This window comes from Drosophila serrata, unplaced genomic scaffold, assembly GCF_035046125.1.
Source record: "Drosophila serrata isolate PLE 108 unplaced genomic scaffold, ASM3504612v1 contig_273, whole genome shotgun sequence".
NCBI lineage: Eukaryota > Metazoa > Arthropoda > Insecta > Diptera > Drosophilidae > Drosophila > Drosophila serrata.
The window spans coordinates 1,892,154-1,914,987 of record NW_028257171.1 but is presented as its reverse complement, the minus strand read 5'-3'; the positions used below and the strand labels follow the sequence as shown (position 1 = coordinate 1,914,987).

At 39.5% G+C, this 22,834-nt stretch overlaps 8 protein-coding genes across 12 annotated transcripts in view; 4 read left to right on the top strand and 4 right to left on the bottom strand.

The window, feature by feature from the left end:
* Nucleotides 1–1,563: 1,563 nt before the first annotated feature.
* On the bottom strand, nucleotides 1,564–2,284 carry Cpr67Fa2 (Cuticular protein 67Fa2). Its single transcript, XM_020945791.2, has 2 exons — nucleotides 2,230–2,284; nucleotides 1,564–2,071 (listed from the first exon to the last, which is right to left on the bottom strand). The coding sequence occupies exons 1-2, from the start codon at nucleotides 2,239–2,241 to the stop codon at nucleotides 1,667–1,669; spliced, it is 417 nt and encodes a 138-aa protein (XP_020801450.1). The 5' UTR covers nucleotides 2,242–2,284; the 3' UTR covers nucleotides 1,564–1,666.
* A 4,565-nt stretch (nucleotides 2,285–6,849) lies between these two features.
* Nucleotides 6,850–7,825, top strand: LOC110178605 (pupal cuticle protein Edg-78E-like). The gene is made up of 2 exons (XM_020945790.2): nucleotides 6,850–7,146; nucleotides 7,337–7,825. Exons 1-2 carry the CDS (start codon nucleotides 7,135–7,137, stop codon nucleotides 7,739–7,741), a joined length of 417 nt encoding a protein of 138 aa, XP_020801449.2. The 5' UTR covers nucleotides 6,850–7,134; the 3' UTR covers nucleotides 7,742–7,825.
* A 127-nt stretch (nucleotides 7,826–7,952) lies between these two features.
* OXA1L (OXA1L mitochondrial inner membrane protein) lies at nucleotides 7,953–10,165 on the top strand. The gene is made up of 4 exons (XM_020945817.2): nucleotides 7,953–8,092; nucleotides 8,451–8,535; nucleotides 8,646–9,711; nucleotides 9,860–10,165. Exons 1-4 carry the CDS (start codon nucleotides 8,085–8,087, stop codon nucleotides 10,042–10,044), a joined length of 1,344 nt encoding a protein of 447 aa, XP_020801476.2. The 5' UTR covers nucleotides 7,953–8,084; the 3' UTR covers nucleotides 10,045–10,165.
* Nucleotides 10,166–10,597: 432 nt separating this feature from the next.
* On the bottom strand, nucleotides 10,598–11,289 carry galla-2 (MIP18 family protein galla-2). The gene is made up of 2 exons (XM_020945866.2): nucleotides 11,083–11,289; nucleotides 10,598–11,030 (listed from the first exon to the last, which is right to left on the bottom strand). Exons 1-2 carry the CDS (start codon nucleotides 11,201–11,203, stop codon nucleotides 10,681–10,683), a joined length of 471 nt encoding a protein of 156 aa, XP_020801525.1. The 5' UTR covers nucleotides 11,204–11,289; the 3' UTR covers nucleotides 10,598–10,680.
* Nucleotides 11,290–11,830: 541 nt separating this feature from the next.
* On the top strand, nucleotides 11,831–13,840 carry LOC110178603 (uncharacterized). Its single transcript, XM_020945788.2, has 2 exons — nucleotides 11,831–12,303; nucleotides 12,427–13,840. The coding sequence occupies exons 1-2, from the start codon at nucleotides 12,292–12,294 to the stop codon at nucleotides 13,732–13,734; spliced, it is 1,320 nt and encodes a 439-aa protein (XP_020801447.2). The 5' UTR covers nucleotides 11,831–12,291; the 3' UTR covers nucleotides 13,735–13,840.
* Nucleotides 13,459–15,516, bottom strand: Blos4 (biogenesis of lysosome-related organelles complex 1 subunit 4). Its single transcript, XM_020945842.2, has 2 exons — nucleotides 15,284–15,516; nucleotides 13,459–15,222 (listed from the first exon to the last, which is right to left on the bottom strand). The coding sequence occupies exons 1-2, from the start codon at nucleotides 15,425–15,427 to the stop codon at nucleotides 14,830–14,832; spliced, it is 537 nt and encodes a 178-aa protein (XP_020801501.1). The 5' UTR covers nucleotides 15,428–15,516; the 3' UTR covers nucleotides 13,459–14,829.
* A 1,021-nt stretch (nucleotides 15,517–16,537) lies between these two features.
* LOC110178598 (ATP-dependent RNA helicase DDX42) lies at nucleotides 16,538–19,362 on the top strand. The gene has a single exon (XM_020945783.2). The coding sequence runs from the start codon at nucleotides 16,633–16,635 to the stop codon at nucleotides 19,060–19,062; it is 2,430 nt and encodes an 809-aa protein (XP_020801442.2). The 5' UTR covers nucleotides 16,538–16,632; the 3' UTR covers nucleotides 19,063–19,362.
* A 1,747-nt stretch (nucleotides 19,363–21,109) lies between these two features.
* Nucleotides 21,110–22,834, bottom strand: part of tna (Zinc finger MIZ domain-containing protein tonalli) — a 33,529-nt gene continuing 31,804 nt past the window's right edge. For all 5 annotated transcript variants that reach the window (XM_086834745.1, XM_020945841.2, XM_086834744.1 and 2 more), the window contains 2 exons: nucleotides 22,350–22,766; nucleotides 21,110–21,459 (listed from right to left, as the gene is read on the bottom strand). In XM_086834745.1, coding sequence (XP_086690871.1) covers nucleotides 21,328–21,459; nucleotides 22,350–22,766 — 549 coding nt within the window. In that variant the 3' untranslated portion in view covers nucleotides 21,110–21,327. The remainder of the gene's footprint in view (nucleotides 21,460–22,349; nucleotides 22,767–22,834) is intronic.

The window sequence follows — 22,834 nt, the reverse complement described above, 5'->3', positions numbered from 1 at the left end:
TTATTCTAGTAAAAATTAGCATAGAACAGCTTTCCAAATTATAATTAATGATTTTTTGGCTTAGTTATGAGATTTTTAAACTATGATTTTTTGACCAAATTTGCTGTTTTTATACCTTTTTGCAAGGTTTTTTTTATTTCAGTCAAAAACTTTTAATTGCATCAAAAAACGTAGTATGCAGATTTGTTAGCGCTTTAAAAACTCGCACAAAAAAGCGTTCCGAATCAAAATTAATGCTATTTCGGCTTTATTATGATGTTTGGAAAAGATTAATTTTTCAATGAAATTGTCTGTTTTTATACCTTTTTTGCAAAATATAATTTCAGTCAGACGATTGAAACGCAGTGAAGGAATCATTTCCGACCCTATAAAGTATATATATTCTTAATCAGGATGAACTGCTGCATCGATCTAGATATGCCTGGAAGAAAAATAAAATTTTCCGAACTTTGTTAAAATTTGAAATTTTCATAAGGGGTTACATCATGATTTTTTTCAAAAATCGACAAAAAATTGAATTTTTAAAATTGAAAAACTGAGTATGCAGATTTGTTATTCTAGTAAAAATTAGCATAGAACAGCTTTCCAAATTAAAATTAATGATTTTTTGGCTTAGTTATGAGATTTTTAAACTATGATTTTTTGACCAAATTTGCTGTTTTTATACCTTTTTGCAAGGTAATTTTTATTTCAGTCAAAAACTTTTAATTGCATCAAAAAACGTAGTATGCAGATTTGTTAGCGCTTTAAAAACTCGCACAAAAAAGCGTTCCGAATCAAAATTAATGCTATTTCGGCTTTATTATGATGTTTGGAAAACATTGATTTTTCAATGAAATTGTCTGTTTTTATACCTTTTTTGCAAAATATAATTTCAGCCAGACGATTGAAACGCAGTGAAGGAATCATTTCCGACCCTATAAAGTATATATATTCTTAATCAGGATGAACTGCTGCATCGATCTAGCTATGCCTGGAAGAAAAATAAAATTTTCCGAACTTTGTTAAAATTTGAAATTTTCATAAGGGGTTACATCATGATTTTTTTCAAAAATCGACAAAAAATTGAATTTTTAAAATTGAAAAACTGAGTATGCAGATTTGTTATTCTAGTAAAAATTAGCATAGAACAGCTTTCCAAATTAAAATTAATGATTTTTTGGCTTAGTTATGAGATTTTTAAACTATGATTTTTTGACCAAATTTGCTGTTTTTATACCTTTTTGCAAGGTTTTTTTTATTTCAGTCAAAAACTTTTAATTGCATCAAAAAACGTAGTATGCAGATTTGTTAGCGCTTTAAAAACTCGCACAAAAAAGCATTCCGAATCAAAATTAATGCTATTTCGGCTTTATAATGATGTTTGGAAAAGATTGATTTTTCAATGAAATTGTCTGTTTTTATACCTTTTTTGCAAAATATAATTTCAGTCAGACCTATCTAAATATAAAAAATTAACGGCTCCAAAAGACCTGAAAAATTCGCGACCTAGTTAATCGATATCCGCCCCGTTCGTTGTCTTTTCATATTTTTTTCCCAAATCTCCCAATAAATTTCCATTGATTTTTTTCTTTGTATTGTTCTCATTTATTTTAACTCGACAATAATATTTTCATACATCGTAATAAAGCTTTTAGAGTGCGTTACTAGGCTATCCTTGGTATACTTAACCCAACCGAGAGAAACCACCACGGGATCCACCATGGGGACGCTGGGCAGGCTCAACGTACTGGGGATGAGTGCGAATGTACTCCAGGGACTTCAGGATGGCAGCTGGGATTGGAGGAGGAGTGGGCAGCAGAGCTCCCTGGGGCTGGAAGCCGTTCTCATCAGCCACGTACTGGATCTGGACGAGCTCACCCTCGGGGGAGTAGTAGGAGTAGCCACCGTTGACCTGGTAGCCTCCAAGGCCGGACTCCTGGGCGGCGATGCCGTTGCTGGTCTCATAGTTGTAGTTGTAGTGGCCATCGGGCTGGATGTCAGCACCGGTCTTGGTGATGTAGGCACCAGCATCCTGGTTGTAGTTGGCGGCAGCATAAGCGCAGGCCAGGAAGGCGGAGGCGACGAGCATCTGGAGGAGAAGGAGAAGAAATTACCAATTAGAATTTATAGAATTGCACTATGCCTTAAACATTTTTTATCTTTTTTGCATATTAAGAAGCTTTTAATTTGTAATCTTATTATTTTTTAATAAAAATTTATATTTCTTAGCTCGTCCTTTTTACTTACGTAGCGGAACATCTTGGCTTGGGGTATGTTTGTCAGAGACTGCAAGACGACTCGGAATGATGTCTCTGTGGCACATAGGCAATGTTTTTATACAAATTCTCGATCCGAAACCCGATCCACCCAAAACAACTTTTACGCCCGGCTGCAGGAAACTCATCTAAATAACAATAAGCCCAAAAAGAGTTGAAATTGGTTAAACTAGAGCGTCGTGAGTGGCCAAAAAGTAAAGAGCCAAACCACGCACCGGCCACAGTCTCTTCGTGGTCTCTTCCAGTTTCATCTCAAGCTGGGAGGGCTTAGGCATACAGTCGGGGTTGAAAACCTGGGAATTATACATAATTTTTGTTATATATTTATTGATTGAAAGGTTATCCAAGTTAAGGTAATTAATAAGGATGCTAACCACATCCGGAGAAGGTGTCTTGCCACAAATTTAATTACTGAATTATTATTAAAGAGGATTTAAAAATGTTGTTCTGTCAGACTTATCTTTGACACAATGACGTCTCATAAATATAACATATATATGTTAGTATATCTATATTTAATATATACCTAAAGCCTTTCAGCATCTGAAGATCTATTATCTCACCCTCGATTGTCCGTGTGTGGGCCCTGGAAAGAGCAAATGTTAAAAGCATAACCCCATGCGGCAATGTCAATGTCGGAGCTTAGCCTAGGTCTGGTCTGCGCCTCTAGTCTCAGTTTTCAGGTTCCAGATTCAGTTTCAGTTTCAGTTCAAGCTTCAGTTTCGTCTGGCACACCCAAAAAGGCAGTCTTAATTTAATGCATTTGAAACAGACGCGTCTCGATACGATTTTAGCATAATTTATGATGCCACTCTGACATCAACTTCAATGCTTAACTTTTCCAGTTCGATCCGTCCCTGCAAACCCTTGCCTTTCCCTCGATCACTATCTCAGTCTGCGAGGCGCTGAAATGTGTGCGTTTAACAAATTGGGCCATAAATGTGAGTTAATGCCTAATTGATACGCAGAGTGAGATATCGAACAGGATTAACTCGTTGCCAGCCCCGCCCAATCCGCCTAATCCGAGCGGACAAAACGTCTCGTGTCACCAACTCGCGGCACCTTTAATTTGATTTCTTAAAAATTTAATATTCTAGCACAGTGGGATGCAACCAGTTCTCGGACGAATGAATGGAAGCTTTTATAAAATAATAATATCGAATATCAAATTATAATTGGCTGCCTTTATTGGCATTCTTTGGAGATTAGATTTAATTGGGTGGTTTTTATACTCTTACAAGGTATTATAATTTCAGTCAGAAGCTTGTCAAGCTGTGAAAGAGTCATTTCAGACCCTATCATATCATTTATATTCTTGATCAGGATCAACAGCTGAATCGATAAAGCTATGTCTGGAAGAAACCTAAAATTTTGAAATTTTGTTAAAATTTTAAAATTTGATACGGGGTTACATCATTCTATTTTCCAAAATTCGACAAAAATTAGTTTTTAAATTTTAAAACTGAGTATGCAGATTTGTTAATATAGTAAAAACTAGCATAGATCAGCTTTCCAAATTAAAATTAATGATTTTTTATGAACTTATGAGCTTTTTAAACTATGATTTTTTGACCAAATTTGCTGTTTTATACCTTTTTGCAAGTTTTTTTTATTTTAGTCAAAAACTTTTAATTGCATCAACAAACGTAGTATGCAGATTTGTTAGCGGTTTAAAAACTCGCACAAAAAAGCGTTCCGAATCAAAATTAATGCTATTTCGGCTTTATTATGATGTTTGGAAAACATTGATTTTTCAATGAAATTGTCTGTTTTTATACCTTTATTGCAGAATATAATTTCAGTCAGACGATTGAAACGCAGTGAAGGAATCATTTCCGACCCTATAAAGTATATATATTCTTAATCAGGATGAACTGCTGCATCGATCTAACTATGCCTGGAAGAAAAATAACATTTTCCGAATTTTGTTAAAATTTGAAATTTTCATAAGGGGTTACATCATGATTTTTTTCAAAAATAGACAAAAAATTGAATTTTTCAAATTGAAAAACTGAGTATGCAGATTTGTTATTCTAGTAAAAATTAGCATAGAACAGCTTTCCAAATTAAAATTAATGATTTTTTGGCGTAGTTATGAGATTTTTAAACTATGATTTTTTTTCCAAATTTGCTGTTTTTATACCTTTTTGCAAGGTAATTTTTATTTTAGTCAAAAACTTTTAATTGCATCAACAAACGTAGTATGCAGATTTGATAGCGGTTTAAAAACTCGCACAAAAAAGCGTTCCGAATCAAAATTAATGCTATTTCGGCTTTATTATGATGTTTGGAAAACATTGATTTTTCAATGAAATTGTCTGTTTTTATACCTTTTTTGCAGAATATAATTTCAGTCAGACGATTGAAACGCAGTGAAGGAATCATTTCCGACCCTATAAAGTATATATATTCTTAATCAGGATGAACTGCTGCATCGATCTAGCTATGTCTGGAAGAAAAATAACATTTTCCGAATTTTGTTAAAATTTGAAATTTTCATAAGGGGTTACATCATGATTTTTTTAAAAAACCGACAAAAAATTGAATTTTTAAAATTGAAAAACTGAGTATGCAGATTTGGTATTCTAGTAAAAATTAGCATAGAACAGCTTTCCAAATTAAAATTAATGATTTTTTGGCTTAGTTATGAGTTTTTCAAATTTTGATTTTTTTTATAAATTGCTTAGTAATATAAATTCAATTGAACACCTTTGAAGTGTCTTTGACTATTTCATTATGGATTAGTCTCTGTACTAAATTATATATTTAATATAACCCTCAAGTATTTACTCCAATTTTATAAAATTTACCAAGATTTTACATAGGTTGCCTTTAAAGAAAATTATTCTATTAACAAGACAAAAAATATCTCTTTGATCTCCTGTCTTTTAATGGCCCAATTTTCGCCCCACTGTGTTGATAGTTTTTGCGATGTGCCAACTAAATAATTCAACTTGGGAGGCATGGCCTTGAGAAGAGATCCGATGAGAACTCGATGGTAATAAAATGGACTTTATGACATCCACGGAAAGTGAAATCATCGGTCTGCTTGAGAGGAAATGGTGATGGTGCGTTTAATTTCAAGACAGTTTTTGGTAACATGTCAAAGACGTTTAAAAGATTTATTGTTTTGTGCGATTTTTAGGCGCAAATTCATATTGATTTCTGAGAATGAATTAATCAAACATTGATTATGTATTTAGCACCCTTGATGTTGCTGTCGTCACTAGACTGGGGGAACCCCTCAACTTTATTCCCATAATTATGCATAATGCTGAGGAACGATTATGGTTATTAGTTTAATGCCGCTAATTAATTCCATTTTATGAACAGGCTACCTTAAAAATAGGGGATAAAACGTGGAATGGCTTTGTTTATAGGCACTTAAACTTAACCTTCACGAATTTGATTGATGTATAAAAAATCAAACTAAAGTTAAAGAAATATCTGAAAGTTGTAAGTCTTTACAAAGAGGAGCCAAATATAGTTATAGTTATAAATAATCTCTAAACTCACCAAAAGAGTAAAGAAAGATTCGTTTTACCCATATTGGTGGCATTTGATTCATTTGAGTGACTACTTAATAACGATTAGCTTTTGTATTCTGCTTGCTATTCAAAAAAAAAAAAATGCATCTACCCAGCAACCGCATCTAAGCCCAATAAACTAGTTCCAAAACATATAATATTATTTTTTGCTGTCTTTTTATTAAGTTTTTGGTTTCCTCTATTCAATAATAAAACAAATTGGTTTCGCATGGCAATGCGCGTCAATGGGTTTGGCGGTTTCAATAATTCACACCGATTCTGGGGCTATATGTATATATAATCTCCCGGGTTTCGATTCAGCTTTATGCAGATGAGACAGTGTCAATATTGGTGCAAGTTTTGTCAGCCAAAAATCGAGCTGAATTTATAATTTATTTTTCCCAAGTCAATCTTTATATTAAGTGTATCGCATTCATAATGGGAAATGATTATATTCAGTGTGAAATCGAACTGGAGATACTCTGATAATCTCTAGTTCGACTCTACTTATAATTCTGATCAAGAATATATATAATTTATAAGGTCGGAAATGACTCGTTCACTAACTTTTACACTCCTGACCAAAATTAGAATACGCTGCTAGGATATAAAAATTTGTTCTTAGGTTACATTTAATAAATATCATATATTATGTATTTAATAAAAGTATCCGATCTTCGCTTAGCCTAGTTTTTGCACAGTAAATGGAGTAAAAAATATTCATAAAATTAACTGCTCTAAAAGGTTGGCATGTGTCCAAACATTAAGACTTCATCCAAGAGTGTTTCAAATTAAATGCAAATTAATTGGATCGAAATCGAATGCATATTAATTTCACTGAAACTGAAACTAAAACCGATACATTTAAATATTGCTAAATATGTCGCATTGACATTTAGCATTTTCCAAAGCTCGCAGCCACGAACCTGTTGGCCTTCCGGGAAGTCTGTCATAAAATGTCCAAATATTATTATGGTCTAAGCAACAAATTGTGGAATTAATTATTATTTTAGTTTTCCAAAATTAAAAACCAAAGTGGCTTCTTATTTATGGGTTCCATTTTTAATTACTTATTAAAAAAGATTGCATAATTTGTGTAGTATTTTAGAATTAACACCTCTACTGGCAGCTTTCTTAGCTAATAAAAACTGCCAAATCTATTCTTATTTAAATTTCTTTAGGTTTTTATATTCCCTGTAGTATATTAACTATCCTTTAACATGAATGTTCATCGGCTACGTCTTAAAGTGGTTTGATAGATCTGGTTTCATTAACACGAGAATTTGTATAAAAACTTTAGCAAACTGCAAAAGAGTCGTCATTCAGAGTCCGTCTTCAACTAAGCCAAGATGTTCCGCTACGTAAGTCTGAAAGGATATTTTTGAAGTGATAAAGATTCTGAGATAAAGAGAAAAACTAATCATAGCTAAAATTGTGAATAAGCGATAATTGAAGTCTACCAGACTACTTTAATTATTCTTGATTGAGAAAACTACTTTCAAATGGAAATTGTGAAATATAAATAATTAATTATAATTCCCTATTTATCAGATTCTCGTCGCCTCCGCCTTCCTGGCCTGCGCTTATGCTGCCGCCAACTACAACCAGGATGCTGGTGCCTACATCACCAAGAGCGGTGCTGACATCCAGCCCGATGGCCACTACAACTACAACTATGAGACCAGCAACGGCATCGCCGCCCAGGAGTCCGGCCTCGGTGGCTACCAGGCCAATGGAGGTTACTCCTACTACTCCCCCGAGGGTGAGCTCGTCCAGATCCAGTATGTGGCTGATGAGAACGGCTTCCAGCCCCAGGGAGCTCTCCTGCCCACTCCTCCTCCAATCCCAGCTGCCATCTTGAAGTCCCTGGAGTACATCCGCACTCATCCCCAGTACGTTGAGCCTGCCCAGCATAGCGGTCATAGCTTTGGCAGGCTTAGGAGCCTGGTTGGTTAAGCACAGAAGCGGCTTATGAAAATTGTAAATATGTATATTTTTGAAGAGATTAAATAAAAAGAGGATATGTATACAAAACTAAAATTGTTTATGTATTTTCTATTTATATTGGAAACTAAAATTAAGAATGGTTAAAAATCTCCAGATTAATTAACTTTCTCACTGCCTAAGGGTTAGTCACCAAAAAGATTTAGGGCTTAAATTCAGCAAACTTTTTATTTGTTGTCACTTATATCGGTTTTTAAATTTAATGTCAAATATTAACAACATTTTAGGAAAGTTCCTTAATATCTTAAAATACGGCTGCTGTGGACATTTTTACCAAGTTTGATAGAATTGAAAAATGGACAAGTAAGCGCAATTTTTCTGTGCATATTAAAATATTTTAGCAAAATTATTGTGCCACAAATTTTTAAAAGATTTATTATTTTAAGACTTATCCTCTTAATTTTAATCGATGTTCTTTCTTATGACTATTTTATTCAAAGCTTTTAATTCAAATCTTAGCGGTCACAATGAGCTTCTTTAATTTCCGATAGGGGGCTCTCTCAGAGCCGTCTGGCAACCTCCGATTTAAGTGTGACCAGCTGAAGACATTTGTTAAATCATTTCAAAAAATCGATGACATCGATTAACGATAGAAACACCAATGTTCCAGCAACATTGAATTATAAAATTTTAAAACTTGATTTTACCAAATTTTGACCAGGATGCTGGCCCACAGGATGCAGCTTTGGAGGACGACGAACGCAGCGGCGGCCCTTCAATCCGTTGCCGGCCGTTGGGCCACACAGGTAAGCGGGAAGTGGCAATTATCAGCCGGTTATCTGTGACATAACCTGCAAGTGGGCAATGTTTGTCCCTAAGTATCCAAGCAAAATTCAATGAAAACTTTCAATTTCAGCACTCCAGTGTGGGCAGAAGAGATCTCCACCAGCAGAGGTTCATTCGGGGCAGTCCCCTGCCATTGACAGTCAGTGGGAAATGGCTGAATCCCCACCAGTTGCGCTTTGCCAGCGGGGGAGCAGCTGCAGCAGCGGGAGTTAACACGGCACCCGGTGGAGAATTCATGCAAGCTGTATCCACCGTGGAATTGGTTGATCTTCCCGACATACCGGCTGCCCCCACGCCCCCTGTCATAGGGGCGAATGGAATCGACGTTATGGATGTGGTCGATGTGTCTGGGGAGCCTACTTTTGCCTCAATAGGACTGGGTGGCTGGTCGCCAATTGGCATTGTCCAGAACTGCATGGAGTTCCTGCATTGTACTTGGGACCTGCCCTGGTGGGGAGCCATCGCCATCGGAACCCTTGTGGTGCGCACCATCATCTTCCCGCTGGTCATTGTGGCGCAACGGAACTCGGCCAAGATGAACAACAACATGCCACAGATGCAGATGCTCCAGCTGAAGATGACCGAGGCCAGGCAGTCGGGCAATGCCATCGAGTCGGCGCGATACGCCCAGGAGATGATGCTGTTCATGAAGGAGAAGGGCGTCAATCCGCTGAAGAACATGGTGGTGCCATTGGCTCAGGCGCCGCTTTTCATCAGCTTCTTCATGGGACTGCGACAGATGGCCAACACACCAGTGGAGTCGATGCGTGATGGAGGTCTTTTCTGGTTCCAGGATCTCACGCTGGCGGATCCCTACTATCTACTACCCATGATCACCAGTGCCACGCTGTACCTGACCATTGAAATCGGCACGGATTCCGCACGATTGTCCGCCGCCAACATGAACACCATGAAGTATGTGCTTAGAGCCTTGCCCATCGTCATCTTTCCCTTCACGATGAACTTCCCCGCTGCCATCCTGACCTACTGGGCCTGCAGTAACTTCATATCGCTGGGCCAGGTGGCTCTGCTGCGGATACCCGCTGTCAGGGATTATTTTAAGATCGAGAAGATGCAAACGCACAAGCCAAGCGCACTGCCCCCGAAGAAGGGATTCGTTGGTGGCATGAAGGAGTGTAAGTATCAGGAAGGAGTTCCAGGAGTGTCACAGAAAATTCTAAGGATATAGAAAGAATTTTATCATATTCTTACAGAGTTCTGTGGCTCCTCTGTTATTTTCAGTGGTTAATTTCGATCTAATTTTAATTTGAATTTACTTTCCAGCATGGGACAACATGAAGATCACCAAGGAGATTGAGGAGCGACAACGTCTAGACGAGATCAGATTCGCAAAGGCGGGCAAGGGTCCGCTGGTCAAAACCTTCAAATATGATCCCACCAAGACAACAAAGCCAGGCACCGCGGAGCCGCACATGCGGATAAAGGAACCGCCCAATGACAAGTCATAGGGTTAGACCGTCGGTGCTGTGTCCTGTTACGTTAACTTAACCCATTTAGCCCATAGTAAACTCCCATTAAACTTTGACAGTTTTGCTGCTAAAAAAAAATATAAAATTGTAAAAAACCAAAGGATGGCAATAGTTGTTTCATTCGGGTGGGAAAAGGTAATGTTGGTAGGATATAGAAATGTCATTGGTCATAAATTGAAGCCATTACTACTTGAGATAAGATTTCCTAAAGGGAAAACGAGCTAACGACTTTTGTATATATTCAATATTAAGATAAACCCATCGGAAAGCTGTAATCTTTCGAGAGTTCTTAATAGATTAGCTTATGAGCTAGGCAAACAGTAGACCTGTTGTAATATTGTAATTCTTGACTTTGCTTACAAGCCCAATAAAATCAATATTATTGTTAATGAAACAAAACGCAAGACACATCAAGGCGAGGAGCTAGAAGTATCAATTAGTGTCAGGCCTATAAATCAATCATAATCATAAATGAATATAAGCTTAGCTTGTTGAAAATTCCACAAAATCCCAATGGAACTCATTTAAAAACTATAAAATCATTGATAATTATTATTACTAAACTTCAACAAGTTGACAATAACTCAAGTGAGGGAGGATATAGCTATTATTCATTCAACCACTCGCAGAAATGCACTGGTTGATCACCTCGGCCAGATGCTTGTTTTCCAGGGCGGCCGCCACTCGTTCCTTGTCCGCCAGCTGCTTATTCACCGCCAGTTCGGAGGCATGTGTTCCGGGCGTTATCTCCACGGTGACCTTAAAGCGCGGCGGCAGCGAACGGAGCAGCTTCACCCGAATGGACAGGCCAATTAGCGTGGCCATCGAGCAGTGGGGAATCGTCGGGGTGAAGCTGATGTGCACTGAATTCTGGGCATCATTGATGCGGATGAGCTCCTCCTGCACCACATGCAGCTGCTCCAGGGTCAGCGGATGCTCTGGGTCATTAATGTTCCTTATAAGATCTAAGTAGAATCATTTTTATTATTAATTTCTTCTGTCTTGGCTGAGTCTTACCGAAAATCTCCCTTTTGTCAAACGGATCGGAGACGTTTTCGTCTTCATCGTTGGCCGTTAGCACTCGTTCCTTGATCTTGTCATAGACACTTGGGTTTATATTCTCAATTTCCGTTGGCATTTTGCTTTGTTTACTTCGTATTTACTTTATTTTTTACGTTTTTTATGGAAATCGAAGCAAAATAAACCAGACTGACAAATAATGTGCACATCTGCACAAATGAATATATACTAAATATGACCACTATTTTTTTAAGGGGTGTACACACTTTTTTTTAGCGCGTCATATATGCGAATTTAAAATTTATTCAAAATCAATTATTTGAACGATTCTTAGCATATTAGCGCTAATTAATTGGAAAACAAGGTAATTCAAGTATACATTTGCAAGTTTAAGGTATAAATCACATCAGAGGTGCATAAAAACCCGAAGTGGCTGTTATATTTAAGTTGCATTTTCAAACGAATCGCAAATAAATTAAGCATACAATAAATTGTTTATACCTTGTACGGAACTCATTGACTGACAGATTTGATTTTAATTTTGATTTGTTATTAAATCAAAGCAATTTTTGTAGAATTTATATCAATCAAATTGTCGCGAGGGAAGCACAGACTTCCAGGAAAAAATCTCCAGCAAATTGACATGTCGGGGCTGACTTACGTAAAAGGGCGTAATTACAGACGCCTCCATATTTATGTGCTCTTCGAATTAGCTACCTCAACGTTCGGATTGTTAACTCAAGTTAGTTTTAGTTTAGCTTTAGTCCATCCCCGCCCGATCCGTTCGCTTTTTTGCAACCCGGTGCTAAGTAGACGACATATCTGGGGATCCGTGCTTGGCTCTGACTAAGCCTTGAGCCCATTTCGCTGTATCTGCCTTACCGCGCTTTCATTTCATTTATTATTTCTATATCCATATATATTTTTTGTTGAGAAGCCGGCGCACTTGACGGCGATTTCCTCGGGTTATAATTAGCCGGCGACTTATGAAGATCAACGTGGAAAATCAGTATTTACATACCGAACGGGTTTCCGGCGCACTTGACGTGCACCTATTGGCAATTAGCACCGAATTACAAACTGGTTAACAGCCGCCCGGCGGAGAGATGCCTCTTGGTTGAAACGCATAAAATGGGTGTGTTTCGTCGGTGGGAGCAGCAGTTTGGGTAAAATTACCAAGCGGTGAACATCAGTATAGAAAAGGATATGAAGTCGGTTGTAAGTAATCGCAATCCCGAGCCAGATCTCTCATCTCTCTCTGGGGAATATCAGAAACAGAACATTAAATTAATTTAAACCTCTAGCATCATCTTGTTATTTAATATTTACTATTATTTGCAGATTATTCTTCTGGCCTTGGTGGCCTTCTGTCAGGCGGCTCCCTTGGATAGCAAGGAGTCCAAAGAGCAAACCTCCCTGGGCGTGGGTCCCATCAGTCCCGATGTGATCAGTGAGCCCAAGCCCACCGAGGGAAAAGTCGTTCTGCTGAAGGATAGCCCTTTGAATCGGCAGAAGCGTGATGAGCTTAAGAAACCTGACAGTGTAAAGGCTCATGAGGGACTGCAGCACAATCCCCATCGTCAGCCGGTGGCACCTCCAACGCTAGCTCCCGCCAATCCCGATAGTGTCAAGGCACATGAAGGACTCCAGCACAATCCTCACAAGCGGGAGGCTCACCATGAGCCCGGTCATCAGGAGCAGCCTCAGGTGGAGGAGTTGCCAGTGCCCCACACTCTGCCAACCGCCGCTCCAGCCGTTGAGCTGGCCAAGAAGGAGAAGCGTGATACTGAGCAGAAGCCCGATAGTGTGAGGACCAAGGAATCCCTGGCTCACCATGAGCATCCAGCTACATTGCAAGCAGACAGCGTTAAAGCCCATAGTGATGAGCATACCGTTGAGAAGAAGGCCAAGCGAGAGGCTCACCACGAGGAGGGACACCAGGAGCAGCCTCAGGCGGAGGATCTGGCTCACCATACGCTTCCAGCTACATTGCAAGCAGACAGCGATAAGGCCCATACGGATGAGCATCCCGCTGAGAAGAAGGCCAAGCGAGAGGCTCACCACGAGGAGGGACACCAGGAACAGCCTCAGGCGGAGGATCTGGCTCAACATGCGCTTCCAGCTACATTGCAAGCAGACAGCGTGAAGGCCCATACGGATGAGCATACCGCTGAGAAGAAGGCCAAGCGAGAGGCTCACCACGAGGAGGGACACCAGGAGCAGCCCCATACGGAGGAATTGCCAGTGCCCCATGTTCTGCCATCCGCCGCTCCAGCCGTTGATCTGGTCAAGAAGCAGGAGAAGCGCGAGACTCAGGTGAAGCCAGACAGTGTTCAGGCCAGCGAACCCCATGCTCCTCATGAGCTCGGAGCCGCTGACATTCCGGACGTCGTGAAGGCTCTTTCTGGAGTTCATCCTGCCTCGGACTTGCTCAAGAAGCAGGAGAAGCGCGATATTCCGGTGCCCACTCAGACGAAGGCCACTGCCGAGCCGGCAGACACCAAATCGGAGGGAGCCAGCACCACGCCTTCATCTCCCCACTTCAAGCGCCCGGTGCCGGTGGATGTACTCTTGCACCAGAAGCATGCCGAAAAGTCCACTTCCAGCTCTGAAGAAAGCAAGGAGAGCAAGGAGAAAGTGAAGGCCTAAACTTCAATGCCCAAAGTCGCTAATTGGACCACCACGAGATTTATAGTCATCAAAACTGATCGAAAAATAAAAACAAACAATAATATTTACACAGTTACATAAGCAACTATCGACTGCTAATAAATCAATAAATAGGGGGGGATTATTTATGGGATATATCAAATCAGGCTAACTTCGACACGCCGAAGTTTGTATACCTTTGGAATTTGCAATTGAATTATAGGATCGAATGGAAAGTCGATCAAAATTTATAATTAAATATTCGCATTCTTTAAAATGGTATATTTTTATATGACAACTTATGACTGAAGCTATAATACCCTTTATAGGTATAACAAGAAGCTATACAATTGTAGTTTGTAATTGGATCTCAGGTATATGCTAAAAACAAAGGAACAATTAAACATATTTAATGAACTTAAGTTTTGTTTTGCTAATTTATAAGTAAATATTTATGACAGTGGAAAATTTAGCTGACAATTATGGGATGCAAGTAGCATCCCAAAGTTAACAAGACGACGCAAAAAAATGGAATAATATATCACAAGGGATTTTTCTAGAGGTTTTCCCATTAAGTGTAATTATTACAATTAGAGCTTCAACGTAATTAAATGTATTTTTAAGTAATTCGAAACGTACACAAATAATTACCGAAACTTCATTAAGATGCCCTGTGGAAATGAAGGAATAAATTAATAAATCAATCAAGTGTAAAGATGATAGAAATGACTGAATATTAGGGAGTTTTCTAAATTTTGCTTCTTATTAAGTTTATTCAAAAATCAATATTTAATTACTTCTATGATAACTTAATGGAACTTCATCTTTTTAAACATGGCTTAATTTGTTCCCTTTTGTTAAGGCCAAATTTGCATTTTCAGAGTTTTAAGCTCGCGTTTTACAACAATCCAATAAAAAATATAGAAATTGTTCCAGAAAGCCTCGTTAATATTATTGTTAAGCAAATATTTATGAAAATCTATTAGGCTCATCTGACTTTTTTAACGAGTTCCAGATTGTTTACTCTCTGTGCCAGGCACTAAACATATTAATTAACGACTCTATTTTCTATTTACTGAATAAATATTTACGATGTTAGCTAGACGAGGGTGTAACCAACACCTCCGCCGCCGGTTCCTCCTCCCTTTGAGGTGTTCCAAAGTAATCTTCCGATTTGTAAACCTCAAAAGGCTGATACTCGCCGTCGACCAGATTGGAGCGAGGCTGTGAGACAGAGTTCAGGGGATCGGCGGCAGTCAGCTTAGCCTTGAGGGGTTTCAGGAGGAGTCCCTTGATGCTGTAATCCGTCACATGGAGCTCCTCCTCCGCCATGTCCACCGATCTCTCAACTTCGCTTAAATTTGTACTCACAGCGGACACAAACTGCTCCAGGCCATCGATCCGTGTGCGTAGTTGGTCGAAGCTTTCGCTGAAGCCCAGGATGCTGCACACGTTGTTGGCCATCATCCCATTGGACTCCGCACGCACCTAAAAGTTATGAAATATTGTAAAAAAAAAAAACAAGTGAAAGCACAAAGAAACTACTCACCGAAGATAACAATGTTTCGAATTCATCGAGTCTTGCCAACATATCGTCTATATTGTTGCACAGCGGGCTGATCTCCTTGTCCAGATCAGCGCTTTGTATGATTTTGGCATAGTCCTGCGAGACATTATTCAGATCCACGGACATTTCTTTAATTTGTTTATATTTCTTTATTTACTTGGCAGTGGTACAGTATGACCAGTTGTCAAAGCACTCAAAATGGATGGGAAGTTAAGTAAGCAAGGTCACACTGCTTAACTGATTATATGTTGCTATAAAAATGTAATTCTTGACAATAAATGTATGCAAGGTAACAAAACAACTGTATTATCTAAAAAACAAGAAAGGAAGCTAATTTCGGCACGCCGATGTTTATATACCCTTGCAGATAGAACTTCTATGACTAGAAATCCATACAATATAAATTCTATATATATGTATTAAAAACAATGAAGTAATACTTGCTTTCATTTCATTCACCTATACATATTATATTTGCAGCTTTACATTCAAAGATTTGCATTTTTCTTCTACATCAAACGATCGTTTGTATGGCACCTATATGATATAGTTGTCCGATTTTCATGAAATTTGGCACCAAATTTAAGACTAATATATAATGGCTATACCTCAAATTTGATAAAATTCTGTTAAAAACTGAAAAAGTTATAATTTTTAATTGTATTAATTTCTCGATCGTTCCTATGGGAGCTATATGATATAGTAGTCTAATTTTCATAAAATTTTACACAAAATTGTAGAGTATAATAAAATTGCAATATTTTAAAATGAAAATGTTAAAAAAATTTTTGTAATAATTTTCCAATCATTCCTATGGAAGCTATATGATATAGTCGTCCGATCCGGCCGATCCGTTCCGACATTTGTACGAGTGAGAGTATATAGAAGGCTAACTACACAGTTTCATTCAGATAGCTTCAAAACTGAGAGTCTAGTTTGCGTAGAAACGGAAAGACGGACAGACGGACAGACGGCCATGGCTAGATCGACTCGGCTGTTGATCCTGTTCAAGAATATATGTATATACTTTATATGGTCGGAGGTGCCTCCTTCACTGCGTTGCAAACTTCTGACTGAAATTATAATACCCTGCAAGGGTATAATAATGAATATCCTTAATAAATACAAGTCCTTGGAGTGGAAAGAATTATTTTATCAAAAGCAATGACCACTTGATCGTGCTATAAAAATATGTAATGCCAGTATATGCACCCCTGCAAAAGAAACTCTGAAAATTTGGCATATCCCACCAGCGTCTCTACGGTCTCACTGACTATTGATTTGTGTGGGAAGTTGGAAATTGTCGGAAAAACAAACGGAATTGGAGCACAATGAGCGGCTACCGAGGCATGGGCGGCGGTGGATTCCCGTACCGCAAGCCAGCTAGTTCCGGCAACAATATGAATGCCGTACCCCCGCCACCGATGTTGAATGAGCGCGGCTATGTCGGCCGGGGCGGTAGCATCGCGTCCCTGTCCCGGGGAGGAGGCAGCAGTAGCTCCACTTCCAAGCACGGCTACTCAACGCTGGACTCCATCAGTCAATATACAAATGCCACCAATTTAGTGGGGAAGCGGAAACAGCACACGGATGATGATTACTTTGACGATGACGATGAACCCGCCCAGCAGCATCGGGACCTGGAGCAGGCTTACATACCGGCACCGGGCTCGCCGGGAGCTCCTCCTTCATCAGCGACGGCATCTTCCTCCAAGCAGGACTCTGATTCCGATGAGGATCCGTTGGAACAGTTTATGGCCGGCATCAATCAGCAAGTGGAGAAGGAGAAGCGCCAGCAGCAGCCCAAGAGTCAGTCGCAGGCGATACGCGGCGACATCGATGATGAGGACGACGAGGAGAGCTACTATCGGTACATGAAGGAGAATCCAACCGCCGGTCTGCGGGACGATGGCTCTGACCAGGAGGTGGAGTACGATGAGGATGGCAATCCAATAGCACCGCCCAAGAAGAAGGATATTGATCCACTGCCTCCCATATATCATTCTGAAATTGAGTACGAGCCCTTCGAGAAGAACTTTTACACGCAGCACGAGGATATAGCGGCATTGGACGAGGATCAAGTCAGAGAACTGCGGCGTACGCTAGGCGTCAAGGTCACCGGGCCGTCGCCACCCAAGCCAGTGACCTCCTTTGGCCACTTTGGGTTCGATGATGCGCTCATCAAGGCCGTGCGAAAGGCGGAGTACACACAGCCCACGCCCATCCAGGCGCAGGCGGTGCCCACAGCTCTGTCCGGCAGGGATATCATTGGAATAGCCAAGACGGGCTCCGGCAAGACGGCTGCCTTCATTTGGCCTCTGCTAATGCACCTGATGGACCAGCGGGAGCTCAAACCGGGCGATGGTCCCATCGGTTTGATTCTGGCCCCAACCAGGGAGCTCTCCCTGCAGATCTACAACGAAGCCAAAAAGTTTGGCAAGGTGTACAACCTGAACGTGGTCTGCTGCTACGGTGGCGGATCCAAGTGGGAGCAGAGCAAGGCTCTCGAGCAGGGTGCAGAGATTATAGTTGCCACACCTGGTCGCATGATCGATATGGTCAAAATGAAGGCCACCAATCTAAGGAGAGTGACGTTCCTGGTGCTGGACGAAGCCGATCGGATGTTCCACATGGGCTTCGAGCCGCAGGTGCGCTCCATTTGCAACCACGTACGACCGGATCGACAGACCCTGCTCTTCTCAGCGACCTTTAAGAAGCGCATCGAACGCCTGGCCCGGGATGTGCTCTCTGATCCCGTGCGTATAGTCCAGGGCGACCTGAACGAAGCCAACCAGGACATCACACAGTCCGTCTTTGTCTTCCCCAATCCGCTGCAAAAGTGGAACTGGCTGTTGTGCCATCTGGTGAAGTTCCTTTCGGAGGGCAGCGTCCTTATTTTCGTGACCAAAAAGGCGGATGCCGAGACGGTGGCCAACAACCTGTTGGTGAAGGAATATAACTGCCTGCTGCTACATGGTGACATGGATCAGGCGGACAGGAACAAGGTTATCATGCAGTTTAAGCGCAAGGAATGCGACATTCTGGTGGCCACCGATGTCGCAGCACGAGGCTTGGACATCCCACATATCAGGAATGTGGTGAACTACGATATTGCCCGGGATATTGATACGCACACTCACCGCATTGGCAGGACTGGACGAGCCGGGGAGAAGGGTAATGCTTTCACACTGGTCACCGATAAAGACAAGGAGTTCGCCGGTCATCTAGTGCGAAATCTTGAGGGTGCGGATCAACAGGTGCCGGACGATCTAATGGAGCTGGCCATGAAGAGCTCCTGGTTTCGTAGTTCCCGTTTCAAGCAGGGCAAAGGAAAGAAGCCCACCAATACTCACACCGGCTTGGGTTATCGGGAGAGAGAGCGGGGCAATGGAACAGGCGCTGGAGCTGGATCTGGATCTGGATCTGGGACGGGTTCAGGAGGAGACAGGTCAGCCAGTAGCAGTTCCTCAGAAGGAGCTGTGTCCAAGTCAGCTTCCAACGCGGGACCAGCTACCGATCGATATGCGGCCATGCGGGAAGCATTCCGATCGCAGTATAACAACCAGTTCAGGGCTTCCAGCGATCGAACTTGGGAGAAGACCCTGCCCGAAGCTGGAGTATTTGCGGCGCCAATGGCGCCACCACCATCGTCCTCGCAGGGCGCTTCCTCCTCCAACTCAGCCGGCAGCAGCAGCAGCAGCAGCAGCAGCAGCAGCAGTGCTCAAGATGCCAAAAGGGCCAAGAAGAGCCGCTGGAATTGAAAATGCACTCACACGATATTTGGGTTTATTTCTCTTCATATTATTTAATGTGTATTTGCTTTTGTTCCATCATTTAAAATTACAACTTATCGACTAAATTTAAACATATATATATATATATATATTCCGATATATATTGTTCATTCATAAATATTACGTTAGTTAAATACTCGTATGTACAACTCTTTCTTCCTTGATCCGATCGATCGATCCCGCAAATCCAAATAAAAATTCATTCATTAATTGTAATCTTGGTTATGTGTATTTTATTTTGAATAAAATCACATTTGCGCATCCCAACTGCCTATCGATATTTTGTTAATCGTTAAATTGTTACTCGTTAATCGTGTATCGTGTCGTTTTTATCATTCATTCAAGCGAGAGAAGATATCTAACTGGAAATTGTCGAAATCTTGAAGCTAAATTGTTCGTTAATCGTTTTTTATGAAATATTGTTTTACAATGAAACCACTACGAATTTTGTTTTCTTTTTCGCTTTTCGATATATATATGTGTATATCCATATATTTAGGTGTTAATATAATAATTTAATTACGTGTGTGTGTCCTTTGATAACATTGAGAAGAGATTGAGATTCATTTAACTACCACATCGAGGCGATTTTTGCATTAATTTTTAGAGTATTTTTTTCATTTTTTGTTATTCTTTTTTTAGTTTTTGTTTCAAGCGCTGAACTGGGAGTTAGCCTGGGCAAAGCTTAAAAATTTCGCTATATTTGAATATCATATCATATATATTTTGTCCTTTATATATAGTTCGCATATATATATACTCTATTCAAAGACTCGTCGGTGTGTGGGTGTTATATATATTTTTGTATATAAAAATTGGTCCATGTTAACCACATCGTACGAAAAACATATGGTAAGGAGCAACTGAAGATCGAACTGAAATGGAAAATCCAGGAAAAACTCAAAGGAACTGTGTGGGAAAAGAAGGAACTCAAAGAAAACATAACGCTTTAATTTTTTAGTTTTGAAATACTTTTTGTTTTTTTTTTCTCATTTATTATTATTATTATTTAAATGTATTAATTAGCTTTGTGTGTGTGTGTTTTGGGGGAGGGGGTGTGTGTTCTTGTTGCCGCATATATAACATACATATCCATATATACAATATATTTAAGATCTAGCATTAAATTTGATTTACACTTTTAATAGTTTGTTTGTTTCTCCTCCAACTTCTCTAATTATGCAGTTTTTCTTGCGTTACTTTTCACTTAATTGTACACATTTACGCTTCTGTTCATTATAGTTAATAATTCTTAAATGTTTTCTCCGCTATCTGCTGGTCTTCTGTTAAATTTCGTTTTCATCCATTTAGCTTTTATATGTAGATAGGCTTTTAAAAAATAATTAAAATTATGCAACAATTAAAATGTAAATGTTTTCATTTTATAAATGTAATAAAATTGTTGGGATTTCACTTGTATGTATTTTTTAATTTGTTTGTTTTTCTTTCGTATTCATTTATCATTTTTTTGCGCTTTTGTTTTTGTTTCTTTGCTCATGCTTTTTCTTGTTTAAATGTTTTTTGTTTGCTTTTGCATAGTTTTAATACTTTTGTAAACTGAGGCGAAGAAACATTTCGCAAACAAAAGCCAATGTAAGGCAGAATGAAAGAATAAAAAAAAAGATACAGAAAATGTAATTTTCAAATAAACGAACAAAAAACTTTCGGCTGCATCGGAAATTACACATTTAAATTCGTAAATTTCATTGAAGGAATTTTTTTTTGTATGCTCTCAACTGAATTGTTTTTTTATATTTTAAATCTTTTTTAATGGTATAATGACTGCTTTTGTTATTTTTTTACGCTTTCTCTGTGTATTTATGATTTTTTTTTTAGATTTTTGTATGTTTTTTTTTGTTTAGTTAGCTTTAAATTAAATGCCAATTAATTTAATTAATTAATTTTTAAATCACATTTCATTGTTTTTCAACACGGGCAAATTTAAATTTCCGCTTCGATTTTTCATCTTCCTTCTGTGTTGTTATTGTAATAGTTTTTCTTCCTTTTTTCGTGTGTGTGTGTGTGTGTGTATTTTCTTGTTGTTGTTTTTGCTGTTGGTTTGTGTGAGGAAACGAAAATGTTTTGTTGAAGTACGCGACTGGCTTCTAGTGCACATTTCATTAAAATTAATAATACTATATACAATTTATGGATTTCTGCCATTTATTCAATTATCCATCATCTCTCTCTCTCTCTCGAAGCCCATTTTTTCAATATTTTTCATTAAGGGGCTTAGTCAAATAACGTGGCCAACAAGTCGTCGCTGGCATTGTTGTTGCTACTGCCACTTGAGGGTGGCGTATTAAGATCTGGCTGGGGATCCAGATAGGATAGGAATTCCATAGGATCCACATCCTGCAGCAGCTGGAAAAGATAGAAAAAGGATTTCATAAATACAAAATATAGTGATTTTTGAATGATATATACAAATATTTTTGTATCAAGAAACTGAAACCAACTTCATGATCACTTGCACTATCACTTGAGATGTTAACACTAGGTACCCCTAGGACAGACTGAGGCGCGCGCGACCTCAGCGCCTCTATTTATAGTCCACGAGCAGAGCGGAGAAGAGCAGAGCAAAGAAGAGAATGTGAGTGTGTGGGAGAGAAGCTGTTGCCTCTAGAGATTAACATAGAGCGATTAACATAGCGAAGAGGGGGAGAGGCAGAGTGGAGCAGCGAGCTGCTATTTAATTTAACTTTAATCAGCAAGTAACTTTGAGCAATAAGTAACTCTGATCAGTAAGTATCAATGAAAATTAAGTAACTCTGAACAGTAAGTATCTATGACCAGGACTTAACTATGATCAGTAATTATCTATGACTAGTAAGTATGTATGATCAGTTACTAACATTGAACACTAATAAACAATGACTTGCAACTTTTGTAACACAACACATTTCTGAGACCTGGCCGGCAGAAGTCACTTCGTTCCGGGGGTGTTAGAACTAGTTGGGAATCATAAGTACTCATGTGTGAGATTTGTTTAGGAACAATTTTAAGCTATTTGAAAGAAACTATGGACTAATTCTTTTATATAATTTTACTATTATATTAGTCGGAGCATGGCGAATCGGTAGACTACATATATACATATATATAGCTGACATAGGAACGATCGGAAAATTTTAAAGAAAAAACATAATAACTTCTCTAGTTTTCAACAGATTTTCATCAAATTATATATATATATAGTTTGAATGAAATTAATTTTTTAATATATTTTGAAAAGATTTCTTCCAAATACTTACATTCAGATCGTGCGCCGTATCATTTATACCCGCTGCCGCTGCATCGAAACTCTGCAATTCGGCGCTCAGATCACTTTCACTAAACTTTAGCTGCGTTTGGCTGCTCATCAGCGAGTTGAGGAGCTGCTCCTGCTGCTGCTGCTGGCTATCTGCTGCTCCTCCTCCTCCGCTTGACATGCTGCCTCCCATGCGATTGGGCGTGCCGGGTGTCTGTGGCGAATTGTGGCCTGTGCTGCTGCTATTGTTGTTATTATTATTATTATTATTGCTGCCACCATTGACGCTGCCATTGCTGCTGCCGTTGGCATTGGGCGTGCCCCCACTGATGGGTTCATTGTGGGAGCTACTGACACTGGGCGGTCCGCCGGGTGTCATTGGATGGCTGGCTGCACCAGGAGTGTGCGGAGTGTGGGGCATCTGATGGGAAAAACAACAAGTATAATCATTAGTTTCTCTCTCTGAAGTAAAACTTTCCTTAGACTCTT

Bases quoted from the DNA above. Each gene is read 5' to 3' on its own strand.
- OXA1L (XM_020945817.2), top strand. The intron at 8,536-8,645 runs GTAAGCGGGAAG...TTTCAATTTCAG, and splicing joins CCGGCCGTTGGGCCACACAG to CACTCCAGTGTGGGCAGAAG. The intron at 9,712-9,859 runs GTAAGTATCAGG...TTTACTTTCCAG, and splicing joins CGTTGGTGGCATGAAGGAGT to CATGGGACAACATGAAGATC.
- galla-2 (XM_020945866.2), bottom strand. From the start codon at position 11,203: ATGCCAACGGAAATTGAGAATATAAACCCAAGTGTCTATGACAAGATC. The intron at 11,031-11,082 runs GTAAGACTCAGC...GATTCTACTTAG, and splicing joins TGACAAAAGGGAGATTTTCG to ATCTTATAAGGAACATTAAT.
- Blos4 (XM_020945842.2), bottom strand. From the start codon at position 15,427: ATGTCCGTGGATCTGAATAATGTCTCGCAGGACTATGCCAAAATCATA. The intron at 15,223-15,283 runs GTGAGTAGTTTC...CATAACTTTTAG, and splicing joins TCGAAACATTGTTATCTTCG to GTGCGTGCGGAGTCCAATGG.
- LOC110178598 (XM_020945783.2), top strand. From the start codon at position 16,633: ATGAGCGGCTACCGAGGCATGGGCGGCGGTGGATTCCCGTACCGCAAG.